Source organism: Oryzias latipes, chromosome 21, assembly GCF_053564925.1.
Source record: "Oryzias latipes strain Hd-rR chromosome 21, Olatipes_Hd-rR_3.1".
In the NCBI taxonomy this organism is placed as follows: domain Eukaryota; kingdom Metazoa; phylum Chordata; class Actinopteri; order Beloniformes; family Adrianichthyidae; genus Oryzias; species Oryzias latipes.
Window position 1 is genome coordinate 28,079,701 of NC_136257.1, and position 24,480 is coordinate 28,104,180.

General features: G+C 41.8%; 2 protein-coding genes across 2 annotated transcripts; both read left to right on the plus strand.

Moving 5' to 3' along the window:
- Positions 1–6,529: 6,529 nt before the first annotated feature.
- gpr156 (G protein-coupled receptor 156) lies at positions 6,530–21,793 on the plus strand. Its single transcript, XM_078939438.1, has 10 exons — positions 6,530–6,741; positions 9,647–9,799; positions 14,980–15,107; positions 15,186–15,321; positions 15,403–15,513; positions 15,858–15,983; positions 16,106–16,201; positions 17,142–17,378; positions 17,845–18,003; positions 20,131–21,793. Exons 2-10 carry the CDS (start codon positions 9,659–9,661, stop codon positions 21,385–21,387), a joined length of 2,391 nt encoding a protein of 796 aa, XP_078795564.1. The 5' UTR covers positions 6,530–6,741; positions 9,647–9,658; the 3' UTR covers positions 21,388–21,793.
- LOC144988689 (E3 ubiquitin-protein ligase TRIM21-like) lies at positions 11,600–14,104 on the plus strand. The gene is made up of 2 exons (XM_078939439.1): positions 11,600–11,738; positions 12,000–14,104. Exon 2 carries the CDS (start codon positions 12,002–12,004, stop codon positions 13,640–13,642), a length of 1,641 nt encoding a protein of 546 aa, XP_078795565.1. The 5' UTR covers positions 11,600–11,738; positions 12,000–12,001; the 3' UTR covers positions 13,643–14,104.
- Positions 21,794–24,480: the final 2,687 nt, after the last annotated feature.

Genomic DNA, 24,480 nt, shown 5'->3' on the forward strand with positions numbered 1-24,480 from the left:
ACCACCTACAGTTGGAAGAGGCTTGGTAAATTCTCAGTTTGTTGCTGTTTACCTTACGGCATATCCCTTCAGGGGTTGCCACAGTGAATCAGCTTTCACTGATGAGCACAGGTGCTTTGGCAGAGATTTTTGCCCGTCCTGACACAACCTTGTATTTCAGTCAGTACACAGGGGGACCCAGACTACGCCCCCTTGTGGCCACATAATTGGCCAGCAGCACGGAGTGTCCAGCCACTGGATGATCGAATTATGCCCCCTGGTTCGTAAATTCTCAACTCTTAACTTGTGAAATTAGAACTTCATTATTGTAAAATATCAACTCTTTTGCTCATAATTCTACAATTTTATTCTTGGAAAAATTAGATTTTTCTTCTTATTTTTGTCTTTTTCAAGGTGGCCCTAATGTTCTGTCATACAATCAATGCATTGATGTGAATAAACAAACTTCTTGTCTGGAACCTTAAAACACTCCCTACAGTTTTGTCGATTTGTTTGGTTTCTCTGTTGTTGTTCTTTGTCTTAAATGTAATCTGGTTTTACTTATTTTTCAATGCAAATTCTTTCTTAAATCTGAGCAGTGATGAAGCTTTTTGTGCCGTGGAACGGTTGGCTTCAATCAACCGTCCGATACTTTAACATCACCCGACAGACGCCGTTTACTTGTTCCTTTTCTATTCATTCGTTCTATTTGTTTCTATTCATTTCCTGATCCCTCATTATCCTTTCTCCACCTTCACTGCTTCTTTTTTATGTGTTGGCACAAAAGATGCTGTGAATGAACATGACTCGTTGGTTCTGAACCGCCTTCGAACGCGTCTCGCATGGCTGCCTCTGTTACAACCAATAATTTGCAACAAACTCTTTGGAAACCTTGGATCCAGTGTGCAGAAGTTTGTTCGTGGGCTCCTTTATTCACACACACATGTGCACAGAGGTTACATAATGTTTTTTAACACAATATTGCTAATACAAACAGAAAACGAGGTAAGTAGGTTTTGGAAAGTTGTCGTAGATGAGTTCCTGTTAGCCAGACCTCTCATTGGCTGTTCCTCGTGTGCAGTGATCATACATGCATTGTGGATGGTGATCAAAGTGGTTCTGGGGTTGAGGTTTGATGCAATAATCCTCTTTTCGGCCTGTGTCAGAAACATACCGGCCCCACATCAGCACTGATTCCTAAAACGCCAGACCTCACACATGACTGCTTCTGGATGTATTCACACAGCAGATGACAGGCATTTGCTCCAGAAACCCGCACAACAATTAGGTTTTGTGTGTAAGAGCTCTGCTGCTAATCCCAGAATGAATGATCTGGGTTGAGCTAAAGATGGGAGGAAGCGGAGGGAAGTTGGATCACTTGAAGTTGAATTTTCACTGGTTACTAACTTCCTCATCTGTCATCAGTGCTGCCACAGACGTACGTTGCTGTTAAAGAATGAGCCAGGGAAAGCTTCACTAATCTCTGCAGGACTAACAAAAAAGAAAACAGGTGAGGAAAATTAGCTGATAAGACTGTTTTTAGGGAACAAATACATTTTATTCCAGATGGTCCTGCCTTTGCCAATCAACTGGATCATGTGACTCCAGGTTCTGATTGACTGAAAACACCGGATTATAGACAGCAACACAATAGATTAACAAACTTCTAAGGGAAAGTGATGCAGTGAGCTGCTCTGTTTCTTTAAGTTTAAGGTGGATGTTGGTTTGTGCGTTCAGGAACATGTTTGTTTTGTGCCATTGTTTTACTGTAAATGTATTACTATAGTGAAGTAAAAAAAAACCAAAAGCTTAACTTTTGTAGAAGAGTCAGATGTTACAAAAGCTAAAGATCTATAAAGTAGTTGTGCTTGTTTTGTTTTTTTTAATCAGATTTTTTGTACAAAAGAGTTTTGACACCTATTTGTTAGACAGATCCACAAGAGAAAACATCATGGCTGTGTTATCTTTTAATGTCTCTTACACACATCATAGGGAAAAGGGGGACATTAGAACAAGGTTAAGCAGTTCTGTTTGGGTTTTTTTTCTGATTCCTAGCTTTTTTTCTTTTTTTGCTTTTCTTTTTGTTACATATTTATCACTCATTCATTCATTCACTCATTCATTCATTCGTCCCTCTTCTTTACCGTTTTGTCCCTTTCTGGGTCACGGGGCTGCTGGAGCCTATCCCAGTCACTCGTGGGCAAAGGCAGGAGACATCCAGTCTGTTGCAGCGCCACACAAATCACACACACATGCACACTCACATTCACACCTAGGGACAATTTAGAGCGACAAATTAACCTATGAAGATGAAGCATGTTTTTGGACGGTGGGAGGAAGCCAGAGCCCCCAGAGAGAACCCACGAATGCATGGGGAGAACATGCAAACTCCACACAGAAAGGCCCCCATTGCTGTTCTGTTTCAGGTCCTCCAGCTGGGAATGGAATCTTCTTGCTGTGAGGCAAGAGCGCTCACCACTGCGCCACTGTGCAGCCCTTCATTAACCCTTGTGTTATCTTAGATGACCCCATCCTTACATTGACGTGTTCTCCCTACCATGACAAAGGTGGAAACATTTCATGTAATCATGGAAACCGGTGAGGTTCACAAATCATTGAAGAAAAAAGGTTCAGAGTAATGTCTAGTGGGTCTAGATGACCCAACTCCCAATGTTAAAGTGCCTGGGATAGCACAAGGGTCAATCATGCTACAAAATTTAGAAAGACGGACAGATGGATGATAAAATTAGATAAATAGAACCAGATAAATAGATGGATAGCACTAGATAGACAATAGAACTACATAGATGGATAGAACTGTATAGTTAGATTGATAGTACTACTGTACATAGATTGGTAGAACTAGATAGACAGAACTATCAGGGCTGCTCAATTTTGGTCCTGGAGATCTGCCACCCTGCCTTTTTTCCAGCTCTCCTTGCACTTCCTGCTGCTGATTACCTGGGTCAGGTGTGTTCAGTCAATCAGAATAAGGAGACTCCTGAGACAGCAGATTTGCAGAAAGCAGTGAAAGATTTATTTAACCTTTATTTACCCAGGAATTGTCCCATTGAGATTAAGAATCTCTTTGTCAATGGAACTAAAGAGACAGAATTAGATAAATAGATCAATAAAACTTGATCCCTTGATGAGGAAATTGATGGCACACGGAACAAATTATATTTCCAGTTTTTAACCCTTTTGCTATCCTAGGCACTTTAACATTGGGAGTTGGGTCATCTAGACCCACTAGACAGTGCTCTGAACCTTTTTTCTTCAATGATTTGTGATCTTCACTGGTGTCCATGGATTACATGAAATCTTTCCACCTTTATCCACCTTTGTCATGGTAGGGAGAACACGTCAATGTCAGGGTGGAGTCATCCAAGATAGCACAAGGGTTACTGAATTTCAATGTAAGACAAAACAAATCAAACACCCGCGAACATGCATTATTTTCCAGTTTCATTATTTTTTATTTTTTTTAACTTGTCCTGTCCAACAGCTGAGCAAACAGATGAGAGCTGAAGGCCTCTTGTGTTGGACATATTTTACTGTTGCAACACGGGTTATGAATCTTCTGACAAACCAGAGGTATGTCTGAATAAACCACTTTTGTAATCTAGGCCAAACTTTATGTATCTTAATCATAGTTGAAAAATCTTTGTGTTGGACCGGACAGTCTCTTGTTCTCAGCTGTGGTCTCAGTTCTCTGAGGTCTGTTCCGGTGGTGGTTTGGAGGAGGTGAAGTCTGGACAGATCACAGAATCAGTCAGAGGTTTTACTGGAGGAAGATGGACAAACCGGACAAACATGAGGTTGTCTTTTTTTTTTTTTTTTTTTGGGATAACAGAGCAAACCACCAAACTGTTGTGTGGCTCCGATTCTGGATTTGAGCTCTAAATTCATGGTTTTTAAATGTATATTGATTTGTTTGACTGCTGTATTTTGACTCTACAGGTTCACTGAGCGTTCTAAGATCTTGCAGGTCACCCACGTGCGCCATACAGGTTTGCCCAATTTCTGCCTGGAGTGACCAAGGCCTAAACTGCATCTGCTTCAAAGTTTTGTGTTGACGTTTCCCTTTTACGATGTCTTTGCGTCTGCGGATAAAAGACTTCTGTTATGTAACTGCAGGATTATCGCTGAAAAGTGAGTGGGCTGATGGTTTTGTATTAGACACACCATGACTGGAACTTGTTTGGGAGCTTTAATCGTGAGCTTCTAATCCCAGACCCATAGTAACACTTTTAGAGGAGCAGAAGCGTTTCACATGAGGGTTTGTTTAGCGGGCAGACCGGGGCATGTCTGAGGAGCATCTGATGCTTTCCACGCCACGCCACACTTTCACCCCCACACAGTGCTAAAGAAACACTGCGTTCACCGGCACCCTGCAAAGCCGAATCCCAGCTGCAGATGCTTCCACGTCAGGAAACAGTCTGTTCGCAGCGGCTCAACAGGAAATGGTGTGTCGTCAGAGTAAAAACTTTGCTTGTTATTTGTTTTTTTTGGTGGGTTTCCAGCTGCTACATGTGCACAATATGATGATCCAGCAGGAGACTGTATCTGACTCTGTATTTGTTAATCAAAATGTCCTGGCGTTTGAATTGATCCCTGGTTACTTAAGTAAACATGAACGGGTCCAGTTTCATGCAGGTCAGCTCACGTTTCCACTCCGACTCCTGCTTTTTGAGCAGTAATCCTGTACCTTTGACATGAATTATTGAAATGACCTGTAATTGCATCCGTGACGCGGTCCACCTGCTGCTAATTCAGTCTGAATAAACCTGACGGTGTCAGAAACTTGAGAGCCATGGTCACGCTTTAGGTTCATCAGTCCGTTAGATCATGATGTTGTCTGAATCCACAAATTTTAACCTTAACGTCATTTTCTCCTCATCTTTGTTCTCACACATGTTGATGCTTGATGCTTGTTTGTAGTCATAGTCAAATTCATTCAACTTTCCTTGGAGTAATTTATTTGGTGATTTTCTTTGTTTTTGTTTTACACATTTACCTCATGAAAAAATAAGAAATAAATAACTTTATTATTAAGGTAAAAATAAGTATGGTTATTCCACTGAAATCTAAACAAAATGTTTTCATAACCTTAAGTGATTTGCATAGATTTTTACCAGGAATATAAGACAAATATTACAAACAAACTTTTACTTTTATCAAGATGAAAAAACAGGCAATAATTTAAAAATAGCTCCATTTGATTTCAAATTAATCATCTTTTTTCATGATCCCTGCTAATTATTATACTCCCACCACCATGCATCACTGAAGGAAGTTTATTGTTTAGGTTAAAATGGAATGCATTCATTTTTAAAGATAAAAATACATATGAAATATCAAAATATGAAATACGAGGTAAGCACTTCTTTATTGTGATGTAATATGTAAGAGCTTATCTATTATTAAAAAATATCTTGTCGATCCAACCATTTTTTGAACTCACTGAATTCCTTTTGGGGTCATTGGGCTGTTGAAGCCTATCTCGGCTGCAGTTGGGCAAAGGCTGAACAGGTTTTGGACTGTAGGAGGAAACCGGGGAGCCTGAAGAATACCCGCGGATGCACGGGGAGAACGTGCAAGCAGAAAGGTCCCATCTGGGACTCAAACCAGGACCTTCTCACTGTGAGGTGAGAGTTCTAACCACGTCACCACAGCGCAACCCAAAAACAATTTAAGTTTTTTTCTGGAGAATTTAAAGTCCTACTCCGATCATCTTTTAATCCATTTGTAAAAAGTTCCCGGTGGTCTTTTAATTATGATTATGCCATTTTAAACCAAAATCTAAAAACCTGGGTCATTTTCTATGACATAGTTTCTGCAGAAGGGGCAGAAGATCATTAGTGACTGTTGGCATGGAGCAACCATCATTCCATCCATCCATCTCATATTCCTGCTTAATCCCTTTTGGGGTCAAATGTTGCTGGAGCCTATCCCTGCCATGAAGATGAGCTACACCGTGGATGTTTCGCCGGTTGATCACAGGGCAAATTGGTGCCAAAATACAGAAAATGTTGAATCTGAGTCGTGTTGCAGGGTAAAAATGTGTCTTTTCCTTCCGTGTGAAAGCAGAAATCTCTTTCCTGTCAGCTGTCAGTTGTGGCACTCCCTCATCAGGAATGACAGAGTAGGCTCACACTATAATCAACTTTTTAATGACACTTTTTTAACTCCTAAAGCATGCGGAACAAATCCCAATTATGGAAGGCAAAAAGAGAAACTATTATTTTATGTGTTTTCTAAATGTACCCCCCTGAAAAGAATATGGTTGTTTCCGGGAATCCTCCCTTCCCTGCATTCACACACAGGTCCCTCTTTCCATAAAACAAAGGCTGTCATGGAAATATTTATTTTGATTTGGGGATGAGTAAGACCCTGGCTGTCCCTCGTGCCGCCCAGTCCTGCTCTGAAACTGTTACAAACCCCCTGCAGCTGCCGGTAACATCATTCAGGAGGCGGCCGGAGTCCAAACGGAGTCACCTCCCATCCTGACGTGCACCTCCCTCCTCCTCCTTCAAAGCTCACATGGAAACGGCAACAGTCTGGTGTAGTTTTCCTGAAAGGCAGGAACCTTCAGGGCAGTCGCTGCGGATGGGAGTCATTTTCAGGGGTGCGCAGGCGGGAATCATGTAGAAATGTGGCAATATAGAACCTTTCATTTCATTTTGATCCTGGCTTTAAGGCGTCCATGGACTCCGACGCAGGACGAGGTGATGGGATCTTCACGGTGCTTTGAAGAGCAAGGTCTGATCATTTTCCTTACAAAGTTTATATCTTTTTTATGCAAGTTAGCATTATTTAAACTTAAAACTAAATTTTCTACAGAAAATAAAGGGCTTCCAACCGATTAAATGTGTTTTTTTCCTTTTTTTTTTTTGCATTATATGAAACCTTTTTGATGTTTCGGAAAAGGTTTTCTCCTTCCTTTATGCTATTTTATTACTCAGATTACTTTTATCTTGTGGTCTGGTGTACCTCCCTATTTCATAACGTACTTTTCTTCATAGCAAAGATCATTTTTGTACATATTTTTGTGCAAATAATAGAAACCAGTAGGTAGAATGCACACTGTGCCCGTAAATGGCTGTTTGCCTGCCAGAACATGCATTCTGACTCAGATTAAAGAATAAACTTATAAACGGATTATTTACTCAGAAAGAATGCTTCAGTGTTGGCCTCTGAACTGGCCCGGCATCTGGCAGTGGCCTCTAATCTTCCAAATGGAGTGATTGACAGGACAAAGAGTGGATTTATTTAAATGTTTTATAATCACTGGCTCTTTGTTTCTTTCTGGGTTCAGAAGTTTGTTGGAAATACAAACAGATTTTTTTAGAGCAAAGAAAGTGAAGAGTTAAAGCTAGTGCATTCAGGTGAGGGCCTCACCACGTTCACGTTGCTCCGGTATTACTTGTGGTTTAGCCTTCAGGACTTAAGAAGACACTCCTTATCGTGAACTGCTAAAACATGCCCGTAAACCCCGGCGCCGCTCAAAGTCACATGCTGCTAAGGCAGTGACCCCGAGTCCCCCTGCAGCTGGATACAGGTCGACCTTTGGTGACCTCTGCTCGACGGCGGGATCCACCAGCAAAAGGTTTGGAGGAAATGCCGCAGTCTGTCAGCTCTTCCTGCTGGAAGAAGCTGAACTAGAATCTAAACTTGGAAAGTGACGACAGGACATGAACAGGAACTGAAGACATTTCCCAGATATGTTTCCCACAGGACCATTGTTCTGCAAGCAACGTTTGTTCTCTTGATTTTGTTGGCAATCTTTCCAACTTAGCAGATTTGAATAACGTGACTCTAATCATTTATTTCAAGCTTTGTAAGTCTCGACTTATTAATTAACCCAAGATGTCCCAGGTTGTCTTAGTCATCTTTCAGACAAGACACATGATGCCTGGCGTGCTAATACTCACCTGTCTGACCATTGGGACGGATACAAACGGTCTCTCTGCGTCTCGCTGAGTCACTGCAAAACTAAGACAGGTTCTGAGTCTCGTTCCAAGTGAGAGTATCAGGTGTGCCTCATAATTTCATCTTCAGCATGTTTGTGCAACAAGGGGTAGCCTCGTAAAAATGCCTGTGGCAAGAGTGACAAGCTGCTGTTTACCGGTACAGTGTAGGACTGTCAAACAGTGGGAGCCGACAGTGAACCTGCTGAGGAGATTCTCTGTGAGTTCAATCTGTCCTAAAAAAGCAAAAATGCTGCGAGGAAAAACAAGCTTCCAGTCACAAGAAGAAGCCACGAGGCTTCTAGAAACTTTTATATCAGCCGTTTGTTCCCCAGATTTAAAGCAGTTGGGATTTTTTTTAAAGTGCAATGCTGGGTTGTTTTTATGGCTCTGATCAGTGCTGTGACCTAGTTTCTGTCAGGATGCCCCACTGTGGTGGAGACAGGACCTACAACTGTTCATGGAGTTCATCAGAAACATGGAAACACACCCGAGACTAAACACGAAAGCCGACATCGGCACAGCCAACTTCCAGGAACAAAGGATTATTCACTCCGATCATCTTTTGATCTATTGGAAAAGCGTTCCCCGAGGTCTTCTAAATTATGATTATGCTGTTTTTAGCCTAAATAAAACAAATTCTCATTTTTTAGGATATGGTTTGTTCATAGCAGCAGGTGTTCATCAGAAATTCACCTCTGAGTTTTGGCGCAGTGCAACAAAAGCTAAACTAAAGCACAGTTTTTTGCTCAAATCTTCTGGAATAAAGTATAATCCAATACCGTAAGCTCCACCAAGTGGCCGAACTGAAACGCTCTCCAGGAGAGGCAGAACATTTATTTTTGTAATATAAGTCAGTCTAGAGCCTTTACAATAGTTTTTTTTGAGCTTCTCCTTTTAGAAATCATGAAACACTGTGCAGTGTTAACAATCTCATTGGTTTATTCATTTACTGACAAATATATTCCCTGAATCAGATTAATATTAATATCTTTAAAACATATATATTGTGTTTCTATTCAAATGTCTAAACGTGTAAACCGTGTAAATTCAAAATTGAATAGTCTAATCAAAGTGATTCAGGTGATACTGAGCCCTAGTGTCACTTATTAGCAAAATTTTGTACATTTTTTGTTGTTTGATTGTAAGTTATGCTGTAAAAGTCAGTAGTCAAGGTTGCCGTGGATCTGAAGACGTTTTTAAGCGACAGCTGTTGGTTGTGTGATGTGTGTGCAGCACTTCTTAGATACATCCATCTACATACAGAATAGAGTTCAGAGGTTCCAGACTGGTTCCTATCACAGAACCAGTCTCCTTTCTCAGCTGGTTGGTTAAGTGTGTTAAAGGAACCTCACAGCAGGTTCAGTTTTGAAGTGGCCCAATAAAAGTCTAGACCTAAACCTGGTTGGGATGCTGTGTTTAAACAGACCAATAATGCAGACAAAGCATTTTTTGTGCTGAAATCCTCTTGCATGGAAAAATGGATTAAAATGTATCGATAACCATCAGAAAGATGGTCACTGGCAGTTATTTTCACCAGCTTCCTACACAGAGAATTGTCAAAACTTTTACTTCCATAACACATTTTATGGAAAAGGTCCTGACTGACACAAGACTTTCAATTTCTGCTAAACAGCGGTGTACAGATGTGTATGTGTATAAACCTATTGGACCCTATTGTTGCTTTGATTCCACAGGATGTTTATGTGATGGTGGAAAGACCGACTGGAGTCATGGAGACTGAGCTGAACTGCAGCTCCCTCTGTGAGTCCCCACTTTGTTTCATCCAGTTAGGAGTCAGCAGGCAGGAGGGGCTGGACATTCTGCAAAGGCTGTGCGGCCTAATCAAGGTAACCTGGGATGGTAAATGGGATTCATATAGAAACACTTGACATTTGTGCTCAGTGCTGATGATCCTGTGGACTTCAAATAAACACACTGCCTGATTCTCTTAAATAAAAGTTTCATCCCATGCGAGGAACACAAAACACCACAAAACACTTTTTTTGTTTGTTTTGTCAAAATTGCCATAGCAACAGGTGGCTCTTTTGTTGTTTATTATTCTGCTGGTAAAAAAATAAAAAAAAACCTTATAGAAACTGTCTCACAAGAGCTTTTTCTATGAAGATGCTCCAATGCCTTCACTTCAAATTCAAATGAATTTTATGAATTGCATTAAAATGAATTTCACTTGTAGCCAATAAAAAAACTGATTTGAAATTTAAAACCGAATAATTATACAAAACCTCGAGATAAAAGGTGAGTTAAGATTTTTAAAGTTGGGATTGTATAAAAAGACTTTCCCCCCTTTTCAAGCAATTAATCGAGCTCATTGAGACAAACTTTATTTTTAATGGTTTAAATTAGATAAGAGCTAATATGTGTATTTATGATTAATAGTAATTATAATTGAATTATAGACATTTAAATACATGTATTTTCCTATCAATTAATGACTAATTATCCTAAGTTTGCTACATTTATTGCATATTTCTGTAGTTTGTCTTCTTTATTTTTGTTTTGATTGCTTGAAATCAACCATTTTATTTCCAGTAGTGTAACTCTATCTCCCCCTTTTAGCCAGTTTCTTTCAGTTTCAGCAAACTGGCTGCTTGACACATCAATATCACGATTTTAATATTACGGCACGTTGAATAAGCAGGATTTAAAAAAAAAAACTTTTTATAATGACATAAAAAATCTTGTTATGATAAAAAAGGAGCTACATCAGTTTAAAGACCCACTCCAATCAGCTTTTGATCTATTGAAAAAGCATTCCCAGTGGTTTTTTAATTAGGATTATGCCATTTTTACCCAAAAAAAAGAAAGAAATTGGACATAGTTTCTGCAGAGCGGCAGTAGTTCATTCAAAATTTGCCTCTGACAGTTGGCAGAGAGCAAAGACCACCACCTTCCCTTCCCCATTGCTGAGAGCTCTCTGTTCTGTTAGCTTACAGCCCCTTACACCCCCAACATAAAATTACTGGTGCAGCGAAAATGGCGAACAAAAACAGAGCTATCCAACCGTTTAGTTTTGATCCAGATTCCAGCTCAGACGAGGAAAACTAAGATGTTCATGGATCTATTAGTCTACAAGTGAATGCATCAGAATGGAGCAGAGCAGGGAGCTTGTGACCCAACCAACACTGAAGAAAAAAAAGGAATGAAAACTGAGGACTTGTTGTGAATTTTGATGTTGCACATTGTTGCACTGACATATTTTTGTGCAGATCTGATAGAAAAACTGGTGCATTCCGCTCAGCTCCAACACAAATGGTTATAACACAAATACTTACATCACACAGGTTTATTTTACAGAAAAACGTAATGATTTTTTGCCTCTAAAAGCTTCATGTTTGCACAAGATTGAATGTTTTACATTTTGTTTGAAAGGTTTGCTTCAAAGTGTATTGAAGATTTGTTGCTCTTTTTAATTGTCATAGCTTTCCTTTCAAATTGTATTCTTCTTACTTTCTGCATTTTCAATGGAGTTTGCTGCTAATGAGTCCTCAGACATGCAGCAATGTTTGCTTTGACCTTCCTCTTAAATGTGGTATCATTTCATCTGAAGAGGCAGCTGAACAGCAGAGAGCAGGAAAGGTAAAGAGGGGATGGACCACTGCAGCTATGTTTAGTGTCACCCTTGTCACCGATGCCTTTAATAGAAGAGCAGGCAGTTATTTACACCATAACAACTCCGGAGAGAGGACAGTCGAATCCTAAGGGTCGCAGACTCGTGTCGGGGAACACAAGCGGGTCTCTGTCCTTTCTGCAGCTCAGAGATAAAAGGTCAGTTTTCATGCTTTATAATATTTATCTGCTTTTCAAACATTTGCCTCTAAATGTGAGGTAATCTTTGAGGCAGTTTTATGTTCTGTCATGAACACTGCATGGCTATAATCAAACGGAACGGTGGACGTATTTCTATTTCTGGAGTGGTTCCTAGCTTTGTGGAATAACAGAAAGCTAAAAATGTAAGGAGCTTAGAATACTTCTCCCACAAAATCCCATCTTTTTTTTCTTCTTCTTTTTCTATGAACGTCTTCTCAGAGATGGCATCTGCTGGGAGCGTTCTTTCCAAGGAGCAGCTTCTTTGCCCCATCTGTTTGGATGTCTTCCGTCTACCCGTTTCAACTCCTTGCGGACACAACTTCTGCAGTGACTGCATTCGGACGTATTGGCAGAGCCCTCATCTCGCACAGTGTCCTGTGTGCAAGCACAGGTTTTACAAGACACCTGACCTCAAGGTCAACACCTTCATATCAGAGGTGGCTTCTCACTTTAGGGAGAATAAATGTGAGATCGATGTGGTGGACCAGGCAGCAGGCGACCAAGGAGACGTTTCTTGCGACGTCTGTGTCGGAAAAAGGGTGAAGGCTTTCAAATCTTGTTTGGACTGTCTGGCTTCATTCTGCGAGACTCATCTGGAGCCCCATCATGTGGTGAGCGCCCTCAAGAAGCACAGCCTGATCAGCCCGATGATCGGCATGCAGGACAGAATTTGCAAGAAGCACGAGAAACTCCTGGATTTGTTCTGCGACACGGACCAGAGCTACGTGTGCCACGCCTGCACAAAGACGGACCACGCGGCTCATCACATTGTTCACATAGAGGATGAAAGCGGACACCGCAGAGCTCAGATGGTGAAGATGAATGTCAGAGTGCAAGAGATGATCAGCTGCAGGCGACAAACCATCTTTGAAATCAATCAAGCTGTCGATCTCAGCAAAAGAAACACGGAGAGAGAAGTTGAGGAGAGCTCGCAAATCTTTGAGAAACTGATCCAAATCCTCCTCAAAAGTCAAGCTGAGGTAGTTGAAGCGATGAAAACAAAACAAGGACAAGTTCTAATCGGTGCCGCCAAGACTACAACAGAGCTGCAGCAGGAGGTCGAAAGGTTAAAAACAAGGAAGGATGAACTGGAGCTGCTCTCTTGCACAGAGGACAATCTCTACTTGCTCCAGAAATTCCCCGACTTCTCCACAATGCCAGCTGTCAGGCAGTGGGATGACCTCTCTGTGGAGAGTGCTGAATATGTGGGCACAGTGAGGAGGGCGCTCCGGAGAGCCGCGTCAGAGCTGGAGGAGGCCGTCAAGGTGGAGTTGAAGAGGCTCTGTGCCACTGAGTTCAAACGTGCTCGCAGGTTTGCAGTGGACGTGACCCTGGACCCCAAAACGGCTCATCCCAAACTGATGCTCTCCAAAAGCAAAAAAGAGGTCTACCACAGCAACGTGGCGGTGAGGCTACCTGCTGACCCACAGAGATTTTATCCTTGCACCAGTGTTTTAGGGACAGAGGGATTTTCCTCCGGCAGGTTTTACTTTGAGGTTCAGGTGAAAGGGAAGACAGAGTGGGACGTTGGAGTTGCACTTGAATCGGTTCAAAGGAAAGGGGGGAACTGGTTGAACCCTGAAAGAGGGTATTGGACCCTTGGGATGAGAAAGGAGGGCAAATACTGGGCACTCTGCAGCCCTCCTGTGTGTGTGCCGTTGCTGGATGAGCCCCAGAGGGTTGGTGTGTATGTGGACGTGGGGTGGGGACAAGTTTCCTTTTACAACCCGGACTCTCATTCTCATATCTACACGTTCACAGGATGTTCTTTCTCTGAAAGACTTTTCCCCCACTTAAACCCCCGTAGAAACCACGGCGGGGTCAACTCAGCTCCCCTTGTCGTTCTGCCAGTCAACATGTGACCTTCCTGTCTGTGAAAGACCCACTCTGATTATCTTTTGAGCTATTTTAAAAGTGGTCTTTTAGCCAAAAATCAAAAAACCTGTGTTATTTTTAAGTACAATTTCTGAATAGCGGCAGTAGTTCATTAGGAAATTAGCCTCTGAGTTGTGGGCACGACTGTTGGCGCGGAGCAATCCTATGCCCCCCTTCCTGTCACCCATCCGTTTACATGAACCTCCTTACACCCTTAACCCAACATTACCAATGTAGCATGCATGGCGAGCAATATTGGAGCTAACCAGCCGTACAGTTTTGAGCCAGATGCCAGCTCAGACGAGGAAAAGAAAACACTAATGCATCACAATGGAGCAGAGCAGGGAGCTTGTGGCCCTCTTTGCGTATTTTCTGCATCACAAGTACGCTCTTTTTTCCTTGTCTTCTTCTGATTCACGGTTTGAATAAAGAAATATTCAGAAATGCAATTTTGAGCTCAATTTTCCTCCATTATCAGAAAAATGCCACAAAAACATGTTAAAAACAACAAAACACAATTTTCATTGGAGATTGTCTTTGTACACAGACACCAGGAAGAGACGCGCTTAAGGGCTTTTGGGCTTAAGCGCCCACTTCTATGAAAAGAGTGTATTTGGTGTTTTTTAACATGTTTTTGTGGCATTTTTCTCATGATAGAGAAAACGTACAAAGAAAATCAATCTCAATTTCTTTATTTGAATCGTGGTAAATCAGGAGTGATGTAGGAGCTACAATCGGCGGGCCACAAGCTCCCTGCTTCACTCCATTCTGATGCATCCATTGCAGACAAATAGATCCCTGTCCGTCATTGTTTTCCTTGTCTGAGCTGGAATTTGAATCAAAGCTGTATGACTGGATAGCTGTGATATTGTTTGGCATTTTGTTGCCCCGCTAATGTTAGGTTTGGGGTGTGAGGGACTCTAGACTACCAGGAGAGTGTGCAAACAAAGGGATGATGGGAAAGGGGGGGGCGAGTTTAATAATTTGTGATGAAATCCTGCCACTCTGCAGAGACTTTGTCTTAGAAAACAACAAAGGTTTTTTTGGTTTAAGCTAAAAAGGGTCATTATCTCAATCGAAAGACCAATGAAACCGCTTTTACAATAGATGAGAAGATGATTGAATTCTTTATCTGCTTTTACTTCCACTGATGTGTGTGAAAAAAATACCTGTTTTATGATGTTTGCAGCTTTCTTCTCTCAAATAAAAGTTGCTGAAAGAAATCTATGCTTCCTTCTCTTGTGTTTGATATTTAACATGGTGTTGCACTGAACCTGCTTTAAAATGCTGTTTTTTTAAACAGGATAAATGTTTCTGTGTGTAGACAGACTGGGAGCCCCAGCGGCGTTCCCTTTCACCGGTTCTGACCGCAGTGATGTGGACTCTGTTGTCCTGCGGCATCTTCCTGGCGTTCTGCTTCCTCTTCTTCACCGTGCGCTTCAGAAATAACAGGTAGAGTGTGAGGTGAAACAACGCAAACCTCACAAAAGGGTCAACACAAACTGAGCCGGTTGGGTGTCATATCTTTAGGATAGTGAAGATGTCCAGTCCCAACCTCAACGTGCTGACTCTCTGTGGAAGTGTCCTGACGTACATCAGCGGGTTCCTGTTTGCTGTGGAAGACCACACCCACTCCCCAGGTGGAACTTCTTCATATATTCTGCAGGTAAGCGTACAAGACTGCCTCCAACGTGGCACAATGGAGAGCGCATGTGGTGAGGTGGCCTTACTCTGCTCTCTGGTGCAGGCCCGGATTTGGACGCTTTGTCTCGGGAGCACGTTGGTGTTTGGGCCGATTCTGGGGAAGACGTGGAGACTGTACAGAGTGTTCACTCAAAGAGTACCTGACAAGAGAGTGGTGAGTCTGCATGTTTTTGCTGCAGAAACATGTGCGTCCGCCAAAACCTGTATTAACCTCACTGGCACCTTTGTGTTTTACTTTAAGGTGTTATTTTTTATTATTTTGACATTAAAGGCCAATAACATAACAATAATAAACGGTAAACAGAAATGTGTTGAGATTCGGCTCATCCTAACACACACACACATACAGTGTGTTTATATATATATATATATATATATATACACATATGAAATATTTCCAAACGTGTAATTGTAACTTGTAACATTTCCAAAATGAAACGCATTGTCTTTTAATTTCTACACAAACGGCTCCCTCATGTGACCTTCTTTCTGTCTCAGATCATCCGAGACATTCAGCTGATTGGGATGGTGTTTCTGCTGCTGATGGTGGATGTGATGGTTCTCACCGGTTGGAATTTGACAGATCCTGTGAGGTGTTCTCGGTCTGTGGCTGCAGTTATGACGGTGAATTTTCTTCTTTTTTTTTCTTTTTTTTACAGAGCTGAGCTGATCGTCACATTACACCAAATTTGATCTGACTGTTTATGCTGCCAGTTTTTCTAAACGTCTTTGTTTTTTCTGTGCAGGTGATGCAGGGAGACGTTTCTTCATCTTTATCTCAGTTGGACGCTTGTTCTTCAGTGTACTCAGACGTGTGGATCATCATCATTGCTGTGCAGAAGGCAGGTATTCCTGTTGACCCTTTAACTGACCTTTGACCTCAACAAAAAAAAACCCACCTTTAGTACCTTCTACAGTTCCAACAAGGGATTTCAATTTAGTTTTATCAGAATGCAGAGAAAAAAATTAAAAACAACAATCCTGAGCTCAAGCTAAATGAAACAATATAACATACAGTATGAGGATATTGGGAATGTGAGGGTGGTTAACAAAAAACTTTTGTTGCCAAGGGAATACAAAAGTACATAGACCTGTCCGTCGTCACCAGGAAAATTAAATAGTTGCTATGGAGAGTAAACAAACAGAAAAGCTTCCATTTTGAAAAAGTGTTATTTTTATCATTAATTTCTGTGCACCCTTGACCAGTGTGTGGCAGCGGCTCAGCCAGTAAGGGCGTGTCAGGAGGGGGTCAAAGAGGGGGGGCGGGTAGCGCCTGCAAGCCATTTAACGCCGCTCTCACCTTTCATTGATTCTGTCTTGGTTTGGTTGTTAAAGGGTTAAAAATGTATTCACATGCAGAAGCAAGTCATTTGGTTTGACATCTGAGATTTCTATGATAACACACCTGACCTGTTTTAACATTTTTTTAAATCTAAATATTCTTTTTGCCGCATCTGGGGGAAAAATCTGCAAAATCTGCTCCGTGGGACTCCAAATGTGCAAAAAAAAAAAGTGTTACTGGTATTTACGGCCAGCACCAATGAAAAAGTATGAAATACAACCATCAATGCAAGTTGTTCATGCTTCAGAAAATTAATCAAAATTCAAATATTATCAGAAGATATTCTTCATGTGACAAACATGGTATTAAAATATGTTATAGTTTACAAACGTGCAGTTTGTGTGAGGAAACATTGCTGTGGTCAAAAACATCAGTTGATAGCTGGAAAAGACGGATTCATTTTCTAATTTTCTGTCATTTTTCCATGGCTTCTTCTTCAGGGTTGTCTCCTTCTCTATGGCACTTATCTGGCCGGACTGACCAGCAATGTCAGCCACACTCCGGTCAACCAGTCTCCCACCATCATAACCGCCGTCACCCTGGTCACTCTCTCCTCTGCCGTAGTCGTCCCGGTGTCCACCTCCCTGCAGGCCTGGCCTAACCTGGTCTACGCCGTTGTAGCCGGAGCCATTTTCATCTGCACTTTGGCCACAAACTGCATGCTGTTTGTGCCTCAGGTATGAAGCAAACGCACCAAACGGCTGAAGGGTTAACAGGAAAGTTGTTTTCCTAGTTTAATGGAGAAGGCAGAAGCTTCAGAGAAACGGCGGTGGGGTTGACAGCTAGGAGGTTGTCAGTTTGGCCATAAAACCTCTGTGATGCCGTGTCTCCGGTTTCCATGTCTGTCAGTGCAGCGTGATTCACACAAAAGCTTTGGATGAGTCGAAACTCTGCAGACGGCGGGAAACTGGTTTATGACTCTGAGAGTCTGGCAGGGAGTTTACGTTACAGTGCAGGAATGGCTCTACGCAGAAGGGGAAGGAAATATTTCAATTCTGACTCTGCCGCTTAAACATACAGTACCTGCTGAAAAACGGGGAGATCAAACCCTTCTGCTGGTTTTTGCCGCTGGGCAAGTCATTCATCATTTTCAACTGTAACTTGTTACGTTTTCCTCTGAAACGCTGCTTTTGCACCTCGCAGCTCACCCAGTGTCGACAGTTTGAGGAGGATCAGAACAACCCGAGTCAGATGGCCAAGTATTTCAGCAGCCCCAGTAAGAGCCAGGCGTCCATGTACAGCCATGATGAGATCTACTACCTGCTGGGAGAGAATGACTCCATGAAGAAACTGCTGAGTGAGGTAATGCACTTTTTTGGAAAACAGAAAAATGAAAAGAACCATGCCACAGAAAAGTGGGAGGGATAAGCTCCAGCAACCCTGTAACCCCCAAGGGGGACTGAGCAGGTTTAGTTGATGGATGGATACAAATCAGAAGGAATCTGCCTGTAACAATTACACTTTACATCTTAAACATTTTCAGAGATTCAAATAAAAGAATGTAAAAGAGCGCGGTGCAAATATTCAAAGGGGAGTTTAAATTAGAGAGCAGCACTCTTGCCCCACAGCGAGAAGTTCCTGGTTCAAATCCTGGCTGGGTTTTTTCTGGGTGGAGTTTGTATGTTCTCCCCTTGCATGAGTGGTTTTGCTCCAGTTTCCTCCCACATTTAAAAAGATTTCATAGATCAAAGGTATCTAAATTGCCACAAGGTGTGAATGTGTGGCCCCACAACAGACTGGTGGCCTGTTCAGGGTGTACCCCGCCTTCACCCAACAGTTTGTGGGTTGTCTCCAGCAATGGCTTGACCCCAAAAGGGATTCAGCTAGTTCAGACAAACACTGTATGGATGAATTCAAATCAAAAATGCAATTACCGGTACATCAGATTTTAAACTATTATTCAAAAGGCACAAAACATCTCTTTAAAAGATACCAAAAATATTGATCAAAAAGCTTCTCTGAATAGATCATCTTTAACTTGACTGACTTCAGTGAAACTTTTGATTTGAACTATTTTCAGTTTGAAAAGACAGTGTACTGGTTTGGGATTGCTGACCTCTAGTGGTGAGAATGGGGAAAGATAAGTTGTGGAAATGAATAAAAAGTGTTTTATTAGGGATGTAAAGGATAACAGATGTGTGTCGAAAAAAATACTGCGTCACAGCAGTAAATCAGCTGAAAACCACAGATATGGACAAGAATGTGTTGGAAAAAAAGGAATTAAATTGATTAGGAAGTAAACAATCGATTACTGGCAGACTTTGTCAGTTTCTCTTCCTTTTTCTCTACTTATGTACATTTAAGGCAAACAAAAAGACGTCCAATCACAAGTTCACTTCTGCCAAGTCCGCTCAATTACAATTGGCTGAAGGTGAACCACAGTGAAGGATGTGTGCTGTTTGCACAATGAAAACTTTTTTTTTGACAACACTTTTAACAATACCAGAATAAATTAAGATGACACACTTTTATTTAACCATAAAGAACAAAACCGTCAAAAAGACCCACAATGGGCGGTTTTGTGTTTGAGGGTGTTTTGTCCTTTAGATGTTTTGTTTTTGTTGCTTAAAATAAAAAATGCTAGTAAGAGCAAAATATTTTCTCTGTTAAAAGGCATTTGCATTTATAGTTTCAATGTCAAATGAATGATAACTATTTCTACATCGTATCAATTTAGGCAAAAATAATTTGGTCATATATGTCGCCACAAGCTGACTCTTTTATGTGTCGTTTCATGGACCATGTGTTGAGATGCACATTGAATCATGTGAGATGGAAAGATATACACCCCTACTTTTTTACATTAGAACTGTGTTGTACTAATGATTTAAACCATCAATGTGTTTTAATAACTACTCCTTATTGTTCTACAGCAGACGTCAAGTTATTTATTATATGTCTGTAAAACCCATTGACTGTATTTGAGAACTGGACTGAGTGACCCCCTCCCTCCTGGCGTTCCAAACAGGAAGTACTCACTGGTTCCAAAAAGCCAAAATCCCATAGACTTCTATTAAGAAATGAGCTGCTATTACTCAGTCAATATTTTTTATATTATTTTTTTCTGTAGTACAAGTTATTCAAGTTATAAACTGACAGATCAGAAGCCTCAATAAAAACGTGTTCAAAATGTTTGACCGATTTCGTGTAGCCCACTATCAAGTGGTAGGGGTGTGGCCTTACAACAAGCTCATTCCTGTTTGGTGAGAGGTGGTTGCCATAGAAATGTTGACTCAGGCTGACTCACTGCTTACCGACGTTGTCTGGCTCCAACATGGCGGCATCCGTACGGCGGGAAAAAAAGGGTGATGCCACACTCATTGGGTCCATTTCTCATAAACGGTCAATGGTAAAACCAAATAAAAATGTCTCACATTGATAGATTATTTTTCTATCCAGATACTTATTGTTTTCTTTCCATTTTTTAAGAAAAATGTCGCCATTGAAAGTCTTCAGGAGCAGGTAAACAGCGCCAAAGACAAACTCCTTCGGCTCATGACGGAGAGCCGTCCCAACAAAGACCAGGATCTGGACTGTTCCCCCACTAACCTCAACTCATCCACCACTCAGACCACTGAGCTCCAGTCTGAGGACCCCTCTTCCTCTCTGTCACAGTTCGACACTAAATCCAGACTGACTTCCTGTCGTGTGACCTCTGCTCCTGTTTTACCTGTAAGGGAATTCTATGAGACTTCCTCTCCTCCAAACTCCCTCGAGTCCATTTCACCTCCTCTTCCTGAGGATACGTCCTCCTGTGAACCTCAGACAGATGTCTCAAAGGCAAAGGAGTCCGCAGTGGGCGATGACCTAAAGTCCCTCACATTTCCTGCCAGGACTGCAGAGGAGGCGGTCCACTTCATCACCTCCCTGCAAACCCAAAGAAGTCTGAACCCCTCGCAGACGGTCTCACTACTCAGTCCCAGCGGGCTGACGTTGCAGACAAACCCAGCTGGGTTTGTAAGCAGTGAGCAGCTAAAGGAGATCCTGCAGGAGCTGAGTGTGGACGCAATCATGGAGACCACGCTGCGATCTCCCGGCTTACCGCCCAGGACCCCCTCCCACCTAAAACTCAGCACACAGTCCCCACTGTCCCTGCAGACACCCCACTCCCCACATCCACCCCTCCTGTTCCGCTACCCCAGCATCTCCCCCAGCATGAAGAGAAAGCGTCGGCCGCCTTTTCACTCCAGCAGAAGAGGTTTGGCCCCTCCATGTCTCTTCAAGGGCCCACAAGCCCCCAGCTGCAGAAAGACTAGAGTTAACTGTGAGCTCCCGTCTCCAGAAGGTCATACCGTGAGGGACGTGGTTTTCCATGATCCAAGCAGCGACCCGGAAGTGGAAAGAGACGAGGAGGGGGGGAAATGCAGAAGATGTGTCTTAAAATATCCCACGTGTCCAGGACAGAACCCTCCAGCTCCGGCTGACATGGAGGAGACGGCTGATCACAAGCAGCGCCGCAAAAACATTCGAGACTCCAGCGGATACTGGGACTCCGACTCCAGCAGCTCCACAGACTACTGCTACTATCATCGACCTTACTGCGACTCCTGCACGCAGAGAGGCTCGCTGCTCTGCTCCGACAGCTCCTCGGACTCCTCTGACAGCGAGTTCGACGACTACATCAGCCTCTGCCCGTCCGCACGGCCCGTGGTGTTCAAGGAAGACCTCAAACCCACTTTTGTGTGAAAAACTGCACTTTACGGTCCATATTTATCCATTAGCAGCACTTGAACCTACAGTTTTCTGAAGCAGCCGCAAACAGCACCGGATGAAGGGCTGATCTGTTTAAAAAGATGAGAAGACATTAACAGGCTTGGTCTGAATTTGAAAAACAAACCCTTTTTTTAATGTTTAACTTCTGACCATTTTACTGTCATTTTTGAATTCTTACCATAAACTTCTTTATTTTCTAAATAGCGAAACACTCACCCTAAGTCCAAAATAAGAAGTGCATTTTATTAGCTTTTTTTCTGAAAAGGTAGTATTTATTATAATATTTATTTGTTGATGTTTTTTTTACAAGCTTTATTGATCCTTTGAATGTTTTCCAAACACATTTCATATTAAATGCAATAAATAATTCATTTCAGAATTGTTTGTTTTTAAAGAAATAACTTCCTGTCATCCTTGCATCTATTTTAAAGTAAAAAAATGTGCATCAATCTTGATTTGAAAAAAAAGGTTAGAAGAATTTTAAGAAATTGAAGGTTTTTTTGAAATATTAAAATGCAGTATTATAATTTTAGATTGGTTTATATTTCTGCCCCTAAAGGAACTTGAATGGGAAAAAATTATTATGAAAAGCCAAGAAATCTTGTTAAATTGTGCTCTTAAATCATTTTAAAAAAAACATCTGCATGTCCTTCAATTTTGATAGTGTCAACATCTAAATGTGTAAATGTATGATTTCTATGGTAACGTTGCTGTCTCATATCTGTCAAACATAAAAAAAATGTTTCAAAAAGTAAAAAAAAGGAAAGAAACATTCTGAAGTTATATAATTCTCCAGGCCTTTACTACAAATTTTAAAGAAATTATCATGTCCAGCAGTTTTCCTGCAGAAAAAAATGCATCATTATTTGATTTGATTTGATTCCCTTTTATTTTTAAACACAAAAAAATATATATATATATCAGGATAAATACGATAAACAGAGATTAGTGCTCAAAAAGTCGTGGGTAGAAGAAAAATCTTACTAATTTTCACCCCACATGTTCACATGTTGAAGCTATAATAATTATTCACACAAACCCCAAAAAATAACTTACAAAGAAGTCAGGATTGTCTGCACATCGTCCCATTAGGCTTCTCATTTTTTAATAGATACGTTTCAAAAATGGTCCTTTTTCTTTTTTTAAATGGTGTAACATTTCTACTAGGAGTGTGTATTCACAAGAGTCTGACGATACGTATCGCGATACATCTCAAGTGTCACTGGTTCTCATCTAGAGCCCACTGCAAAGCACCACAATCTGAGTTTTGATACGGTATTGGCAGCAACATGGCACAGAGTTCTGGTTCGGTACACATACCGAGCAAAAACTAAGTAGCGCATATCTCATAATAACAAAGATTGTGAGGCTGACTGAACATTTAGCACTCAACACAAGCTGATTCTCGCGAGATCTTGTTGTTCCAGTGCGGTGTAGAGCTGCTCAAAGAGGCTCAGTGTGTGCTGCTGCCAACTAGCGATCGGGGATTTTAAGTGGATAACACGTCATTTTTACTCCATCTTTGACTCTTCCCTCCAAGTTTCCTCCATGTTATTCCAAAACCTCACCCCACATCAGCCAACATCATGTTAGTTATTATAAATAACTTCAGTTCAATGAGCATGAGGCTTAACTTTTTGAGGAGACTATTACAAACTAAGTTCTTCATTTAAACAGAACACTACAAGCGGCGCTGAAAGGCATATCCTTTTCTAAGTTTCTCCAATATGTGGCTATTATGTCAAAATATAAGTCACGCTCATTATTGGACCATCGCCCCATTGATAAAATGTTGATAAATCCTTTGAAAAGCTTTGTAATTTTTTCCCTTCTTTTTTCAGTAAGACTTATTTTTCCCTCAAAACATGAATGATAATTTACTGGCCAAGTACATGTGTAATGTTCACTCACTAGCCACTTTATCAGGCACACCTGTCCAACTGCTCGTTAACGCTAATTTCAAAACAGCCAATCACATGGAAGCAACTCAACGCGTGCTCAAGACGATCTGCTGCAGTTCAAACCGAGCATCAGAACGGGGAAGAAAGGTGATTTCAGTGACTTTGAACATGGCATGGTTGTTGGTGCAAGACAGGCTGGTTTGAATATTTTAGAAACTGCTGATCTACTGGGATTTCCACTCACAACCATCTCTAGGAATTACAGAGAAGTGCCCAAAAAAGAGAAAATGTCCAGTGAGCGGCAGTTCTGTGGGTGGAAATGCCTTGTTAAACCCAGAGGTCAGAGGAGAATGGCCAGACTGGTTCCAGCTGATAGAAAGGCAACAGGAACTCAAACAACCATTGGTTACAACCAAGGTCTGCAGGCAGAAAAGCACCTCTAAGCGCACATGTCCAGCCTTGAGGCAGATGGTCTACAGCAGCAGAAGACCACACTGGGTGTCACTTCTGTCAGCTAAGAGCAGGAAACTGAGGCTACAATTCACACAGACTCACCAAAACTGGACAATGGAAGATTGGGAAAACGTTGTCTGGATCTGATGAGTCTCTGTTTTTGCTGCTGCATTTGGATGGTAGGGTCAGAATTTGTGGTCAACAACATGAAACCACAGATCCCTCCTGCCTTGTAACCGTTCAGCCTGGTGGTGTAATGGTGTGGGGGATATTTTCTTGGCACACTTTGGGCCTCTTAGTACCAATTGAGAATGGTTACAATGCCACAGCTAACCTGAGAATTGTTACTGACCATGTCCCTCCCGTTCTGACCACAGTGTCCACTGATGGCTACTTCCAGCAGGACAAGGCGCCATGTCATAAAGCTGGAATCATCTCAGACTGGGTTCACTGGACTCAGGTGACCTCCATAGCCACCAGATCAATACCCAATAGAGCACCTTTGGGGTGTGGTGGAATGGGGAATTGGCACCGTGAATGTGGACAAATCTGCAGCAACTGCATTATGCTATCATGTAAATATGGACATAAACTCTCCGTGGAAGGTTTCCAGTACGTTGTTGAATCTATGCCACCAAGGATTAAGGCAGTCCTGATGGGAAAAGGGGGGTTCAACCCGGTACTAGCAAGGTGGACCTAATAAAGTGGTAAG